This window comes from Sciurus vulgaris, assembly GCF_902686455.1.
Source record: "Sciurus vulgaris genome assembly, chromosome: 11".
Lineage (NCBI taxonomy): Eukaryota > Metazoa > Chordata > Mammalia > Rodentia > Sciuridae > Sciurus > Sciurus vulgaris.
Window position 1 is genome coordinate 12347672 of NC_136472.1, and position 15032 is coordinate 12362703.

Sequence of the window (15032 nt, forward strand, 5' to 3'; positions counted from 1 at the left end):
GTTCTCAAAGAACATCATGTTCTGGATACTAACACAATTTTATTGACATTTTTCTCTTCATATCTCTAAAATAAAAACAGCACATGAAAACCAGTGTCTTATCCCAAAAATCTCAATTCTACTGATTGCCCAAGAAAGGCCAAAAGAATCATCTTACTCCTCTGCATAACCATTACATAGCAATTTAAAGTTTCTGCCCATCCCAGGACACAGCCAGGAATCAAACCTTTGCTGCCAAATACAGAACTCCTGCTTCTCTGCATCCTTTTTTCTCAGTAGCCTGTCCCATCTGCTGAACGTGGATCTTCCTGATGGCTATTCTTCAGGGTGGGTCAAAGCTGAACTAGGAAGCACAGTCTGGATCCATCACCTCCCATCAGCCACCAGTTGGCCAGCCAGGGAATCATTTCCATGTAGTCCGGTTCACCACCCTTATCTCCCTCTTCCTCCTTCAAAACTCGTTGCTATCACTTGCGTGTAGCCATGGATCCAGCATCCATTAAACTGCCTGAGAAGTGGTTTGAGCCTGACACTTTCCTGAGCTAAAAAAGAAAAAACAAAGCACTTCTGTGGCCCACCTGCCATAAGATCAAGTAAAAAAGGGAAACAGCGTGACAGAGAAAGGTAGCACTAGGGTAGCAATGGATTCCCCCCACCCAGCGGAGGTCTCTCCAGCTCCTGAGGCAAGGGCAAATATTCCAGGGTCAAGAAGGGACAAGAGAGAGAAACATTTATTTTCCCCTCTTGAACTTCCCCGCTGCCCCAGTCTTTGCCTTCTTCTTAGCGGATCCCTTGGGTTCTGGCTCCTTGCGCTTAGCTGAGGACAGAGAGCCAGTGACCTTAAAGAAATCATCCAGACGGCCCTGGGTGCTGCCTTGGCGGCTCTTACTCAGCCGCTTGACCCCACTGCGGATTCGCTCCTCGGAGAACTGCTTTTCACCACACATGAACTTGACCAGCTCCTCTTCATTTGGCTCGCTCCACTTCAGTTCCACAGACTCTGGATCCAGCACCTCGGGCTCCAGGAAGAGCTGCTGGGCCTCTTTGTGCAGCCAATTTTCCGGCACAGGGTACTTGTTGGGGTCGAGTCGCCGCACGATCTCCTCGATGCTCTTGTGCTTCTGGATGAGATCCACCGCCCGCTTGGGCCCAATGCCCCGGATGCTTTCACAGTAGTCACTACCCAGCAGGATGCAAAGATCCACAAACTGCTCCTGGTTCAGACCCAGCTCCTGCAGAATCCGGCTCAGGTGGAATTCCTGGATGGGCAGTTTCTTGGCCTCACTGGCAGTCAGATGTCGCATCAGCACGGGGCTGCCGAACGTGAGGCAGTCCATGTCCTCGGTGGCTGCAGCATAGACTTTGCCAGCTTTCACCAGAGCAGCGCAGCTGGCCTCTGCCTCGCTGGGTGCATCAAGGAACGGAATGCCCATGAGGCTCAGCAGGTGCTTGCACTCATCACTGTGCTGTTTAGTGACCTTCACTAGCCGCTTGGTGAATTTTTCCACTTCTTCCTCAGCCCCAGCAGCCTGAGCCTGTTGCAGCTGCTTCTCCGCCTCGGCACGGCGCTCACTGCGTTTGGCCAGCTCACCCGACTTGAGCTGTGGCGGTTTCCCGTCAAAGACATACACAGGCTTGATGCCATTCTCCATCATGCGGATGGTGCGGTAGAACATGCCCATCAGGTGACTGGTGGTCTCACCTTCCTCATTCTGCAGCACATCGCCCCCCTGACGAACTGCAATCAGGAACTGGTAAATACTCATGGAGGCATCAATGGCCACCTTACGGCCAAAGTAGCTCTTGATGTCATTCTCCCGGATGGCACTGGGGGCCACATCAGCAATTAGTTTGGCCAGGCCTTGAATTCCCATGGCAATATGGAAGAGGTAGCTGAAATAAGAAAAAGAGTAAGAGGAGAAACCTTAAGGATGCCAAGGGTTATCACTGGTGCTAATTCACCAACATTAGCTCTAATTAGCACAAAATAGTGAAACCAAGTCAGCACAACTGAAGATGAAAAGATGAACAAGATGTGATTGCTTCATTCTTAAGAACTTACAGTTTAGCAGGAGAGTCCATTCAATTAATATTAAGTCTTACTAAGTACTAAGAACTGATCTGGGTGCTTATAGGAACTCAGATACCGTGGATGTTCTTGAGAGACTTAAAAGTTTTGTGGATAAGGCAATGATGTCATTCATCCAAAAAAAAAAAAAAAAAAAAAAAGACTAAAACAACAAGGACCATGGAAGGCCTGAGGACAGCACTCGGCTCAGCTTGAGGAGTCCAGGAATTATAATGGCAGAACTGAGTCCTAATGGGCAGGCAAATATCAGCTAAGCAAATATGTCTTATATCTGACTTGTTTCTCTAGAGAACTTGGATTGATGAAGCACTCTTGAAAGACTGGCACGCAAAACATAACTGAATGGGGATAAGGTGACCACCTAACAGGCTGCTTTAATTTCCCTTCTGCATCCCCTTTAGTACATAAGAGTTTCTACCTTTGTTGTTGTTGTTGTTACTGAGAACTGAACCCAGGGGCACGTAACCTCTGAGCAACACCCCAGTCCTTTTTATATTTTATTTTGAGACAGGATCTTACTAAGTTGCTTAGGGCCTTGCTAAGTTGCTGGGACTGGCTTTGAACTCATGATCCTCCAACCTCCTGAGGCGCCAGCATTACAGGTGTGCACCATTGCACCAGGCAAGAGTTTCTACTTTTATCAGGATGTTGCTGGGAGTTTTAAGACTTCCCCTTTGTATTTTCGCTCTACCACAAGTCTGAAATGTAAACTCCATGGCTCCAACCCCACCCTAGGGCCTGAGTTAGGGGCTAGCAGGCTGTAGTCAATTGGCCAGTATTGCATTTGTGTGGTTCAAATTGTTCCGGGTGCCATGTTTCCCAAAACATCATCACAATTTTTGTCACTTCCAACTAACACCTCAACTTTTATTCACTTTACAGTTTCTTGAATAGTTTAAAAAACTAAAATAAGTTGAAAAAGAGAACTCATCATAAGCCACATTATCTGTATTACATCAGTTACATTTTAATATGTTAAACACATAACTATTTAAAAAGATTTTTTTTAAGGTGCAACATAAAATCATCTTGTACCCCCCCAGGATGGCATGTGTCCTGACGCTAAGAAATCCTCTACTAGACCTTTTGATTGTTCTCACTCTTCCTTCACAGGGTTCCTTCCCAGGCATGAGTGATTCTATTACCTTCTTCCCTCTAATTAACTGCAAACACCTCAGTATGGCATCAGAATCATGCTGGTTCCTGACCATTTTTTTTTAATTTATTTTTTTTATGTGGTGCTGAGGATCAAACCCAGTGCCACACATGTGCCAGGCAAGCGCTCTACCACCACTGCTCCATGACCCCAGTCCTCCCAGCCAATCTTTACAGTTAGGAAGGTTAGGATAAGCCCAGCCTCCTTTCAGTTTTGCTCAGCTTAGAAAGTCTGGGAGGAGGCCTGACTTCTCTCATTTTGCCCAGCTGTGCCTTCCTCTCACCCTCCTTCAGGGTCCATCTCCTTTTAGTTCTTCCGTGAATAGCGATGGCAACAGCTCAACCCTGAATCTAGAGGCCAGTAGTTACCATCTGAGTAACATTATTAAGTCATTTAAATTTGATTTTCTCATCTGCAGAAGAATGGGAAAAATAAGGATAACCATTCCTGCCTTGCAGGATTCCTGCCAAAGTGAACTGAGACAACAAATGTACAACTCCCCCGCAGAATGTTCCCCATCCAATCCTTCGGTTCATGCCTGTTTTGACAGAATATGAGCAAAGAGGGCAATGCCCCAACAGCCGTTTATTCTCTCGCGGCATGGGACTGACGGAGGCAGGAAAGGGGCCTAAAACAAGTGGAATGTCATAAATGTTTCCAGTATCCGGTCTTAGTAAAAAATCACTACGATCCCATCCGGGGGAAGTCATTACCCTCCTCTTCTATGTGAAGAAAGGCTCTGAGATTACACGAACCACCCAAGCCTCGAAGCGGGAAAGTGGGGGGACGGCTGCACTGTGAACCCCGCGCGCGCCAGGCCCCGGGTCCCCGCCGCACCCGGCGGACCCCACCGTTCTCGGTGGTGCCTCCCCTGGAGTCTCACCTGGCCTGTGGAACGAGAAGCCTCGGGGCTGGGTCCGGTATTGCCCAAGACACTCCCAAGTCCCGGTGCTGCTCAGCTCGGCCAGGGGTCGTCTCCAGCTCCGCCGCCTTCCAAAGCCCGCGCTCCCGTCACGTGACCCGCCCCGCGCGCAAGGCCTCCTGGGGAGTGTCGTGCAGGCCCCGCCCCCTCAGCCCGCTGCTCCCACGGCGCACCGTTCTGCCGCGGAGAACCGACTGTCGGCGACCCTGCCCTGTCCTTCTCCGCCTCCCGTCCCCGCCCCACCCACCCCGGGTCCCCGCAGGCCCAACTCCCCCAACACCCGAACCCGCGGGACTACAAGTCCCACAATGCCACTCGCGCGGGGACACCGCCTCTTCCGGCCGGGCCGGGCGCCTGCGCCTGCCGACGTGTTCTTCCGGTGGCAGAGCGGCGGCTTACCGTGTGCGGGGCAAAATGGTGAGAGGGTCGAGGGGAGTTCCCCCAGGGCTGTGAGACGGCCGGGCGCCGGACCACGCTGCCGTCTCTCGCGGAGGCCTCAGACGCCCGAGACCGGGCGGGTGGGACGTCCTGACCGGCTCGAGCTGGGGCGGGGGAAGGAAGCCCCTTGCCCTGAACTCCTTAGGCTGAGGTTTAGATCTCCCTGAGCTTCTGAGCTCGCTGTTTGGAGGGCGTGGGGCGCACTTTGACTACCTCTGTTACCTCTGATCTGTTAACTATCTGGAAAGTTCTTCCACCTGCCATACTCGTGCTCATTCCACAATGCCCCGAGCAAATGTCATTTCTTGGCGAAGCACTTGGGACTCGCTCAGGCACTTGGCCTCTGACTCCTGGGAACGCCCACAGCCTGTATACAGACCTCTGGCCACCTTTCATGGACTTCTTTGTTATCTGCCACGCCTCCTAGTGACCACCATCTGACGTGCATCTAGCTCTGGGATGATGTCTATTCATCTTTGTATTCCTAGTGCCAAACACAGGGCCTGCAATTGGAGGCTCAATAAATGGCAGCGATTGTCTTTCTCGCTTTTGGGGGGAAGCTGAGGGGGACATAGTTGTTGTTCTGAATTGAATTCCAGTGTCTCTTAGAACAATGGGATCATTTTACTTCTCTAGAGTTGTTATGTTCTGGGTTTTAGAAGCATTGGCTGGTCGGTGACAATGGAAGTTAACATTTGTACCGAACTTTACGTTTACAGTCCTCTTTCACAGGCATTATCTCATAATGGACCCTGCAACCTTAGAAAGGAAACCTATTGAGCAACATTTTATGCCAGACATTAAATTAGATGCCTCAATATTCAAATCTCACTTAAATCATACATCAACCCTGTGAAATAATTATTATAACCACTCACTCAGACTCAGACTATTCAGTAGAGCCAGAATTTTAACTGATGTCCTGTGCCGGTAGGACCAGAGATTCCATGATAGGTAGTGAGAAAGATCAGGGTACCAGTCTAGGTTCTGACTTGCAGCAGGGCTCCATACCTTGGAGTCAATACACAGGTCCACAAAACTCCAGAAATTGTAGGCAAGCTTCTTTTTATATGTGGGTTTTCCCAGGTAGTGTACATACATCTCCTCACATTTTCGGAGTGTCTTTGGCCAAGGACCATTGATCGTAATCTCCTTTTGCATCTCAGTCTCTAACTCCCAGCTGCCCTTCAAGTTCTCTGAAAAGAGTACATGCCACCTGTTTTAAGATGTGGTCATAATTGTCTTTCCCATAATAAATCACTCGATAATTGGCTCCGAAGGAGTTCCACATTTCCCAGGTTGGAATGGGCCTCTAACAGTTGCAGTCACAAGGCTGTTTCTCATGTCTCCCTTAGGAGCTCGAGGCCATGAGCAGATACACCAGCCCCGTCAACCCAGCTGTCTTCCCCCATCTGACTGTGGTGCTTCTGGCTATTGGCATGTTCTTCACCGCCTGGTTCTTCGTGTATCCTTTGACCAAGCAGCCATTGGGCCAGAGTAGATGATGTGAGAAACTGATGGAGAAACTACCCTGGGTAACTGCATCTGCTAGTTTTGAATATTGGGGTTGGGAATGGACAAAGGTTGCTGATGCCCAAGGGCAGATTGTGGCCTTATTTCCCAAGTTCAGGTGAGCTAACATTCTTGAGATCTACGTAGGTGAGCTGAGGGTCTGACTGGAGTGGATGCTGGGGTTAGGGGAGCTGAGGTTGGAAAGGTAGTGTAATGAAGGGTGTGCTCAGGTGGCAGTAGGACTGAGCGTTAGTCACAGCCCTGCCACTCATGAGATGACTGAGGTATAGGTATCATTTCATCAGGGAGATGGAAGGACGGTATGGAACAGCAGAGTCCAAGACACCTCTTGGGCCCCTTTTCCTGGCTCATCAAGCCAGAAAGCCCTTGACCCATACCTTTCTCCCCAGAAAGATGTTGGGGGCAATTCCCTGCACCCCACAGTCCATCAGCACTTCTCCTTAACAGCCCTGTCCAGTTATGAGGTTACCTCCACCAAATACACACGGGATATCTACAAAGAGCTCCTTATCTCCTTGGTGGCCTCACTCTTCATGGGCTATGGAGTCCTCTTCCTTCTCCTCTGGGTTGGCATCTACGTATGAGCTCCCAAGGGTAAGCACTGTGACAGGGTGGGACTCTCACATCTCTGAGGCACAGCCTGGAAAAGCCTCCCATAGCCACACCGGGGTCCCCAGGCTCTTCCTGCAAAACCCTGTGGCTCATGGAGACAGATTTGCTTGGATGGACAGGGACCTGAGCACACGTGCCTCTTTCCCTGCTACTCATGGGGATTTGAGCCCAGTGTGACCCACTTTGTTCTGGGTTCTCCATGCCGCCCCAGGCCTTGGTCTGTCTGCGGGGTTTTCTAGGTAGAGGCATGCAAAGGCTTCCTATGGTTTTACACTTGCATTGTTATATTATATTATTATAATGACTTGGAGAATATCTAAGACTTAAAACTTGCTGCAGAGAACCCCGCAGCCAGCTCTCGCGTCCCGTCCTCCAAGGATTAGTGTGCCTGTCAGCTCTTGATTAGGGGCATAGGGTGGGATTTCAGGGACAGGCTGTGGGAAGAAGTGTCCTTGGTCTGGTTTTGATTGCCCTTTCCTCTTTCAGGTACCCACCAGGTGGCTTCACTAAATCCCTGCTTTTGTAAATTAATTTTTTTACTGTTGCTAGAAGTGTCCCACCTGCTGCTCAAATAAAGGCAGATGTGTGACAGTCCTGTCTTGTGCCCATTCTACAGGGGTGGGAGTGGCGTGGGGCCTGTGTTATGTCCCAATCCCACCCTTTTCCAACTCTCATCTGCCTTTCACATGCTTCCTGCTGTTGGGAACCTGCTTTCTACACATGGGGGTGAGGGCTTTGTGGCAGGGGTGTCTTATCATTGGAATTTAAGGCTTACCTATGGATAGGAAGGGTCCAGGCCTACCCTCTTCTGTCATTTATAGTACAGACTTCTCTAGGAACCTACGACAGTTGATTCTGCCCTCTGCCCTGGGCCAATCCCCTCTTCTAAACCTAGCCTCCCTTCTCTGAACTGGGGTGCCTTTGCCAGGCTCAGCTTGTTCCCTGAGGCTTTCCCCTAGCTGGCCAGGAAGACAGTGGCTGGAGATACAACCAGGGGCGGGGCCCTGAGTCAGATCTCAGCCCTAGTATGAAGCTACTGATGAGTACAAAGCATTCACCTGGCCATCAGGCATGGGGGCCCAGAGATTCCACTCTTCTCAGGAAGAACCTTGAATTCAACTGGTCTTAAGCCCCCAGGAAAACCTTTCCCACCAGAATGACCTCAAGAAGAGACAGGAAGCAAGCTCAGATACAAAGCAGTATTTATACATTTATTTATATATGTATATTTGGAAGAAAAGGACAGTTCAGAGGACAAGAAGCAAGCAGGCCTAGGGTGGCTTCCCTCTGCCCACCTCAGAGTCAGTGGGTATACGATAAATATGAGTAGAGCTCAGGGACAGGACTGGGAGTTAACTGGGGAGGGGACGCTCTATGCACACGCAGGCTGCTACGGGGCAGTGGTGTGGGCGGGGGCTCTGCACTGGGAGGCCCTATGTACAGCTTGAAGCTAGGGGGGGAAATAGCCCAGTGGCTACAGGAACAAACGCCAGAGGGAAGAGGGGAAGGGCGAGATGGCCTGCTGGAGTCTGGGGAGGGCCAGCCAGCCTCTGGCAGATGGCCCACTCACCTTCCCTGGAGCCCTTTTATACCTTGGGCTTAAGGCAGCTTTGGTCCAAGGTTGACCCTCTCAAGCAGCTTGGAGCCCCAGCTTAACCCCAGCCCTGGCATGGAAGCAGAGCCAGCTGCCAGCAGGATTGGGGCTATGCTATGTCCAGATGGACTCCAGGGGGCAGTGGAGGGTCACTTTCCAGTTAAGGACGAGGGCTACAGTCCAAGAAAAAATGCCCCTACTGAGGAAGCCCCAAATCCTATTCCAAGGGGCGGGTGCGGCAGTTTTAAGGCACTGTAGGAAGGGTTGCCCTGTGGGAGGAGCACAGTAGTCCTAAGCAGGGCGTGGCCCCTGGCCTGGTGTGGGGGTCATACAGCTCCCGTGTTGGAATCGGGGAGTGGAGCCAGACTGGGTACCCTGCGAACCCCAAGTCCCCCTGGTGCTTCCTTGTCCTGTGGATAAGTGCTTTCAGATCCGTGGCAGGAGGAGGCCTGCAATTCATAGGCTTCTAGAACTCAGCTCCCCCACAGAAAGGCCTCCCATTCAGAGATGAGAGGTAGGATAGGGGCAAGGCCTGGTTTCCAAAGAAGTGACAGAATTGCACAGGGCAGGGATGTCCCGTTTCTGGACCATGGCGGATGTGGCCAGATGACTGCCACACTCCTTTCATGAGCCTACATGTGGCCCCAGAATGCTCCAGACACTACGAAGAGAAGCTGACATTTTCCTTAACCCAAACTCACTGTGTCACTCCTGGGAGAGGAAGCCAGAGCTGGGGCTTGCCAAGCGTGGATCCCTCCATCTTGAGCAAGCACAGAAAGGGTGCCTCTGACATGGGAAGATGAGGCTACCCTCAAACAAGATGAGGGAGAAGCCAGAATTTTGGTGGTGAAGTAGGGTGGATGTCTTTGAGCCTCCTGGGAAGGATCAGAGTCAGGACCCCTCTTTCTTTGCAAGTGTCACTCTGAACTTTCTAGCTCCATCCTTCCACTCCTTCCTGCCCTGGTTTAAGTGCATTTAGTAACTATTTCATTAATAACAGCCAAAGTTATGTGCATCTGCCCACCAGCCCAGACCAGCCTGATGCTTGCAGGGATTCCCGCTCCTCTGCTCAGAGGGAATGAAGGAGTCACTGACACCACCGTGGAAGCTCCCAGGACCACAGGGTGTGGGGGTTCACAGGGAATTTCCCCTTCCAGATTTTCGTGGCCTCCGCTGGTTCAGGCCTGTGAAGGGCTGAGGGTGGCTTCATCAGGCACTCAGTAGATTTAAGGCACAAAGTCAAGTCTTTCCAGACCATCCAGGGCTGGCCTCAGCTGCCCGGAGAGTTCTCGGGAGCCAAGGTCTCCCAGGAAGAAAAAACTTCCTGGGCCACACTTAAAGCTTAGAAGTCCAAGTCCAGTGTAACAGTCATATCCCAAAAAGTCCACTACAAAGCCGTACCCAGGGAGCAGCATCAAGGATGAAAGCTGTCTGCCCCATTGACTCATGGAGGCCAGTCAGGTCCTGTAGGGCTAGATCCAAGCCCCTGGCAGGTCTCTCCAAGAGCAGTAACTCCCTGTCTCAAAAGGGAAGGGCAGGGGAGAGTGGACTCTGGGCAAGGCAGGGCCCCTGAAGCCAGCCACCATATCTGGATAGATGTGGATCCTGCTATCAGGAGGTGGCAGGCAGGAAGGCCCAGGAAGTCTGTCTCTCTGGCTCCCTGGCTCCCTCGGTGCCATGCGAGGGTGACCAACAGGAACAGCAGCTCCAGTGTGAAGACTTCCAGTTTCCCCAGTCTCCTGGAGGCCGGTGAATGGCAGAGAACTGGCAGGCAGCAGGCTCCAGTGGAACGCCGTTCATTGCGCCCCCAAGGGCCCGAGGACCCCAAATCCCTGCTATGCTGCTCTGGGAGGCAGTTCAGTCACAGAGGCGGTAGAAGTGGAAGTAGTAGTCTGTGGCTGGCTGGATGAGGGCCTCTGAGCTGCAGCTGGCCTGACCCTGGGCAGAAAGGCAACGGGAAGAGGTGAGGTGGCCCTGGGGTGCAGGGCAGGAGCACGCTCCCTGCCAGCATGCTTGACACTGTGCCCAAGTCCTACCACATGCTCTGCAAAGCTCCCATTCCTCCCTAAGCCCCACACTGCAGAGAGGTGCCTGGACCTCAAGGGGCAGGCAGGTGCCTGCACTCACCAGCAGTGCCACCCGAAAATGGTAGGTGAATTCGCGGAAGGATAGGATGGTTACTGGCCACTGGTGAGAGGTGCCCTGGAGAGAGAGGAGAGGGGGATCAGGGGATGCCATCCCAACCGGCCTCCCTCCCATGGCAGCCCCAAGATCTGTGCCAGGTTCTATGAAGGAGAAACGTGGAGAGCTTCATAGAGGTGTGGGAGGGAGCACACCCTCCTTGGGGATCAGGGCAGCCAGCTCCAGACTGTCGACCCCCGGGCACAGCCCTCCCCCTGTGCCCTGCACAGGGAAGCATCTCATTCCATCCTCCTCACTAGGGTGCAGTGCAGTGGTGCTGCCACTACCGCAGCTCACAGATGAGGAAACCGAGTCACTTGCCTACCAGATGCAGTGTTGCAGAGCTGGGGTTCAAATCCGCACCTGTCTGAATGTCCCTTCCAGGCTGGCATGTGGTCAGCCACGGGCAGCTTGCCCATCTCCCACCCAAGGCTTGAGCCTGGTCTCCTGAGGTAGGTTGGGCCTGAGCCCACGTCTAAAGAGTGTCCAGCTGGGCTCTCCCTTTGGGGTGCTCTTGCCTCTGTGGAGCCTTCATCCACCCACTCCCGGCTCAGGCCCTTTCTGCACGTCTTTCTCTCCCTGGATTACACTCTTAGAAGCCACAGCCTGTCCACTGCCCGCTCTTCCACAGCTGGGAGCACGGGGCCTGAGACTTGGGAGGCCCTAATAAGTACTTCCTGAGTAGACACATGAGTGGGCAAGGACTCACTCCTCCCCCTACCCCCTCCTAAATCTGCTCCCATGGCCTCGGTCAAGGAGAACCCAGAGGTCCATCAGCTGCAGGTGGAAAGCGTGGCCACTGCAGAGCTGGGTGGTGACAGGGCCCAGCCATCCAGTTCCCAGACCAGGAATCAGCCCTCCACCCGGAACCTGAGGGCTCTTCCAACACTGCTGGTCTCTGCCACTGTGCTCTGCTCTGCCTCCCCAGAGACGCAGCCCTGCCTGCCGTGGGCTCCAGGATGTCACTGGTGGCTCCTGTCCAACTCTGCATTCGTCCTTGTGGGACTGGGTTCTTTCCCAGGACTCCTGCCACTGCAGGAACGGAGATGTTCAGCAGGGAGTGGGATGAAGACCTGCATGCGTGGCCCCTTCCTGGGGCAGAGGCCCAGGCTCTGAGTGTCCCTTATGGAGACACCTGCACTCTGACTCCAGCTTCCTCCTCAAGCATTGGCAGACCATTGTCTGGAGAAGCGGGTATAGCTGCCCACGACTTCCCCGCTGCCCCCTACCTGGGTGTCCCGATGGGTGGGGAGAACTTGCGGGAACGACCCCTCCTCGCATGGCTTCTCCTTTGATGTCAGGCTGCACAGCGCCACCGACACAGGGGAGGAAGAGCTGGGGAAAGGCCCAGTGAGCAGGGAATGGGGTTTCCGAGTCCCTCAACTCTGGCCCCCTCCCAACCAGCCCTCCACTCCACACCCGCCCCATAACGAGCACTGACCCTCATGGCTGCACACAGCCAAGACGCTGCCACAGACTTTCCCACCCCCGCCACTGAACCTCAAGCAGCTAACAGCATCCTCCCCCCGTTTCCTAGGACCACCCCTAGGAAGTATGATGGATGCTGGGCTGGCTTCGGGTCTGGCCATTCTGAGGCTCTGCTGGGGTTCCTCTGGCCCCCTCGCAGCCCACTGCTTCTCCAGCACTCACTTCATCTGCAGGGTCAGGCTGAGGTGCAGCGGGGTGCTGCTGCTGACAGGAATGTGGTAGGTGAAGTTGCCAGGCCTGAAGGGGCAGACGGCACCTCAGCCAGACCACCCTCCCAAAGCCTCCGCCCTCAAAACCCAGTCCATCCCAGGACCCTTGGGAGCCTGGAAAGGGGCTGCTCTGCCTCGCGGGGGAGGCTCCTCCCTGAGGCTCAAGATCTGGGCATTTGTACTGCCTGGGTTTGCGTCACCTGAGGGCTCTGGAGTGAAGGGACGGAGACCACCCACCTGCAGGCACCCTCTGGAGCGCAGTACTGGGGGGTGATGGGCATTGAGGTCTCCAGCACCTGGACGGAGGTCAGGGAGGGCACGGGGTCCGCGAGCAGAGAGGCCTCTGGGGCAGGGAGGGTGAGGCGGGACAAAAAGCAGTCAAGTCTTTCCTTACTCCTCAGTCCTTCCCAGACCCCACGATGACCAGGGTTCTACCACACCCCATCCCAGCTGCCTCCTCCAAAGAACCAGCACACCAGAAGCAGGGATGGGTTTTGCACAGCCCTGGCCAGCTGTGCGGAAGCCTGTCCGTGGCTCCTTGCTGGCTGCACGCATCACCTCCCAGCTGTGTTCAGCGGCATCAGCCACGGAGGGAGCACTGCAGGCCAGTCAGGGCCTCCCCGCTGCCCAGAGAACACCCACCAGCACGCCACCATTGCGGCCTTCCACAGTGAACCCACAGGCTGGCTGGCCATGTGAAGGGTGGGACCAAGTGCGACAGAAAGTGGGCAGCCAGGGCTTTCTTGTTCATCTTAGTTCACACCTGGGCTCACTACTGCCTGACCCAGATGGGCCACTGGCCTCTGGACATTTGCTGGACGAGTACATTTTCAGCTCAGGCATAACCTAAGGACCCAGAATGTCCCATGCAGCCAAAGAAACCCAGTTTGAAAACCTCTGCAATAAAAAGTTCTCTGGCTTTGTTAAAAACTACGGTTTGAAGTTTGGAGGAAAGTTGGGGGGACCCCCACACAGCACCTTCCTTGCCCTTGCTTGGTGACAAAGGAGCCAGACTCATCTGGACAACGGGGACAATTTCTCTCTTGCAGAAGTGTTGTGAGTACTTAGGCCCTGGCCTGATCCCTGACACTTGGCACACGCTCAGCAAATGCTGTTCGCTAGCGATCCTGCACCCAGGCACCACGTAGTGGGGCTGAAATGGGCTGGGGCCAGAATGCCTTGCCGGGCCGGCTGGGAAGTGTCAGGAGAGAGGAGTACCTGGCTGGCTCTGGGCCTGAGTGGGCTGAGCAGGACCCAGGTTGGTCTGGGGGGCTCCTCGCCGGGCCCGGCCATGGACTCCAAGGCTGGGGCTGTTCTTGGCCTTACCCTGCCCGCCAGGGAAGGGAACTGCAGGGCTGGCCACAGGCTCCATGCCCTTGGGATGTCTGAAGTGGCCAATGCCATTGACTGAAATGCCCCAGGACTTGGCTCTGATGTTGGTAACTGGCAGCTGGGCCATCTGGTTGGGGCCTGTGGATAGAACCAAGGGTAGGCTGGGCAGAGGGGAGCTAGCTCCCTCCTGTCCAGCTGTCTCTAGGGCCTTGGGGGAACCCCTTCTGTCTTGGTACCCTTAGTCTTTTCTTCTACCCTCATTCTGGGCTACCTGAGACCCTCCCATCTACCAGCCATTGGGGCCTTTCTCTGGACTCAGGGAAGCTGGAACCCCCACCAACCCACCCTTGACCCGGAGTTAGCTATACCTGAGTGGTTAGTGCTGGAACTGGGGCTGGGGCTGGGGGTGGGACTGTGGCCAGGTTTAACACTGGAGTCAAGACTAGGATCCGAGGCAGGGCTGGGGGTGGGTGAGGAGCAGCAGACGACAGGGCAGTGGTGGCTGAAGCACAGGTCCAACATGCGGACAGCTGGACCTGGGGCGGAACTGATCAGGCTGGTGGTAACTGAAAGATGAGGCCATATGAGCTGGAGGAGAGCAGCACAGCCCCCCAACCAGCCACCCACCCCATCCCACCCCACCCCTCCACACTCTCGTGGACACACACCCAGCAGCAAAGAGGGCTGTGTGCCTGGCGACCCGGTGGTCATAGGGGACTGTCGGAGCTGAGTGGTTCCAAAACTCTGGCTGGACCTGCTGGGGAAGGGAGGGCTGAGCTCAGAGGGGCTAGAGAAGCCTGCGAATGCCCAAGAGGCAGGAGACTAGGAGAGGCAGGAAAAGGGCAGCAGGAGCTGGGGGGGGCACTTGGTCAGACACGTACCATGGGCACATGGCCTCACTCCCCCCAGGGTGCTGGGGCCGGAGCAGGGCCAGGAGACAGGAGGTGGACACGGCAAAAGAGCTAAGGGGCAACACAGAGATCAAGAGGGAGACAGGTGCAGGGAGGAAAGAAGACACAGTCAGAGGCAGGCTCAGGGGCTGAGGGTGACAGAGGGCACAGAGCCCAAGGTCCTGAGCTGGCCAGAGAGAAACCTCTGTGACAGCAGGGACAGGGATCTGTTGCCCACCATCCAGGGAGACCCTCCCACCCCAGCATATCTGTGGCAGGCTCAGAGCCTAAGGCTAAACCTCTTTAGAGACATGGATCCTCTGACCCTGGGCTGCCCACCAAAGCCCCACTCGGCATGGGGACTTGACCAGTTGCCCGACCTCGGGGACATACCCATCAGTATCCAGCAGGTCCTCCTCGGTGCGCAGGCTCAGCACATACAGTGTGGACATGGACACCACGCTGGGAGCCACAGGAAAGGGTCACTGTTAGAGCCGGAGGCACTGTCAGCACCCTCTCTCCCAGGCATTGCCTATGATCCTTGACCCCAGGGATTGGGCTCCCAGGTGATGCCCAAACGGATGTCCC

General features: G+C 54.4%; 3 protein-coding genes across 5 annotated transcripts in view; 1 reads left to right on the forward strand and 2 right to left on the reverse strand.

Moving 5' to 3' along the window:
- Window positions 1–14: 14 nt before the first annotated feature.
- FEN1 (flap structure-specific endonuclease 1) lies at window positions 15–4240 on the reverse strand. Its single transcript, XM_079105145.1, has 2 exons — window positions 4129–4240; window positions 15–1893 (listed from the first exon to the last, which is right to left on the reverse strand). The coding sequence occupies exon 2, from the start codon at window positions 1872–1874 to the stop codon at window positions 732–734; it is 1143 nt and encodes a 380-aa protein (XP_078961271.1). The 5' UTR covers window positions 1875–1893; window positions 4129–4240; the 3' UTR covers window positions 15–731.
- Window positions 4241–4430: 190 nt separating this feature from the next.
- Window positions 4431–7341, forward strand: TMEM258 (transmembrane protein 258). The gene is made up of 4 exons (XM_079105147.1): window positions 4431–4584; window positions 5961–6070; window positions 6596–6732; window positions 7237–7341. The coding sequence occupies exons 1-3, from the start codon at window positions 4582–4584 to the stop codon at window positions 6720–6722; spliced, it is 240 nt and encodes a 79-aa protein (XP_078961273.1). The 5' UTR covers window positions 4431–4581; the 3' UTR covers window positions 6723–6732; window positions 7237–7341.
- Window positions 7342–7935: 594 nt separating this feature from the next.
- The window catches only part of MYRF (myelin regulatory factor), a 29514-nt gene continuing 22417 nt past the window's right edge, over window positions 7936–15032 (reverse strand). Inside the window, exons 18-27 of one of the 3 annotated variants that reach the window (XM_079105149.1) lie at window positions 14838–14906; window positions 14436–14516; window positions 14223–14308; window positions 13923–14120; window positions 13441–13692; window positions 12460–12565; window positions 12176–12250; window positions 11755–11860; window positions 10472–10546; window positions 7936–10282 (exon numbers count right to left, since the gene is read on the reverse strand). In XM_079105149.1, coding sequence (XP_078961275.1) covers window positions 10202–10282; window positions 10472–10546; window positions 11755–11860; window positions 12176–12250; window positions 12460–12565; window positions 13441–13692; window positions 13923–14120; window positions 14223–14308; window positions 14436–14516; window positions 14838–14906 — 1129 coding nt within the window. In that variant the 3' untranslated portion in view covers window positions 7936–10201. Of the gene's footprint in view, window positions 10283–10471; window positions 10547–11754; window positions 11861–12175; window positions 12251–12459; window positions 12566–13440; window positions 13693–13922; window positions 14121–14222; window positions 14312–14435; window positions 14517–14837; window positions 14907–15032 lie in introns of all 3 variants that reach the window. The other 2 variants (XM_079105148.1, XM_079105150.1) reach the window with 2 other exon arrangements.

Bases quoted from the DNA above. Each gene is read 5' to 3' on its own strand.
- FEN1 (XM_079105145.1), bottom strand. From the start codon at position 1,874: ATGGGAATTCAAGGCCTGGCCAAACTAATTGCTGATGTGGCCCCCAGT.
- TMEM258 (XM_079105147.1), top strand. The intron at 6,071-6,595 runs GTATCCTTTGAC...AGCCCTGTCCAG, and splicing joins TTCACCGCCTGGTTCTTCGT to TTATGAGGTTACCTCCACCA.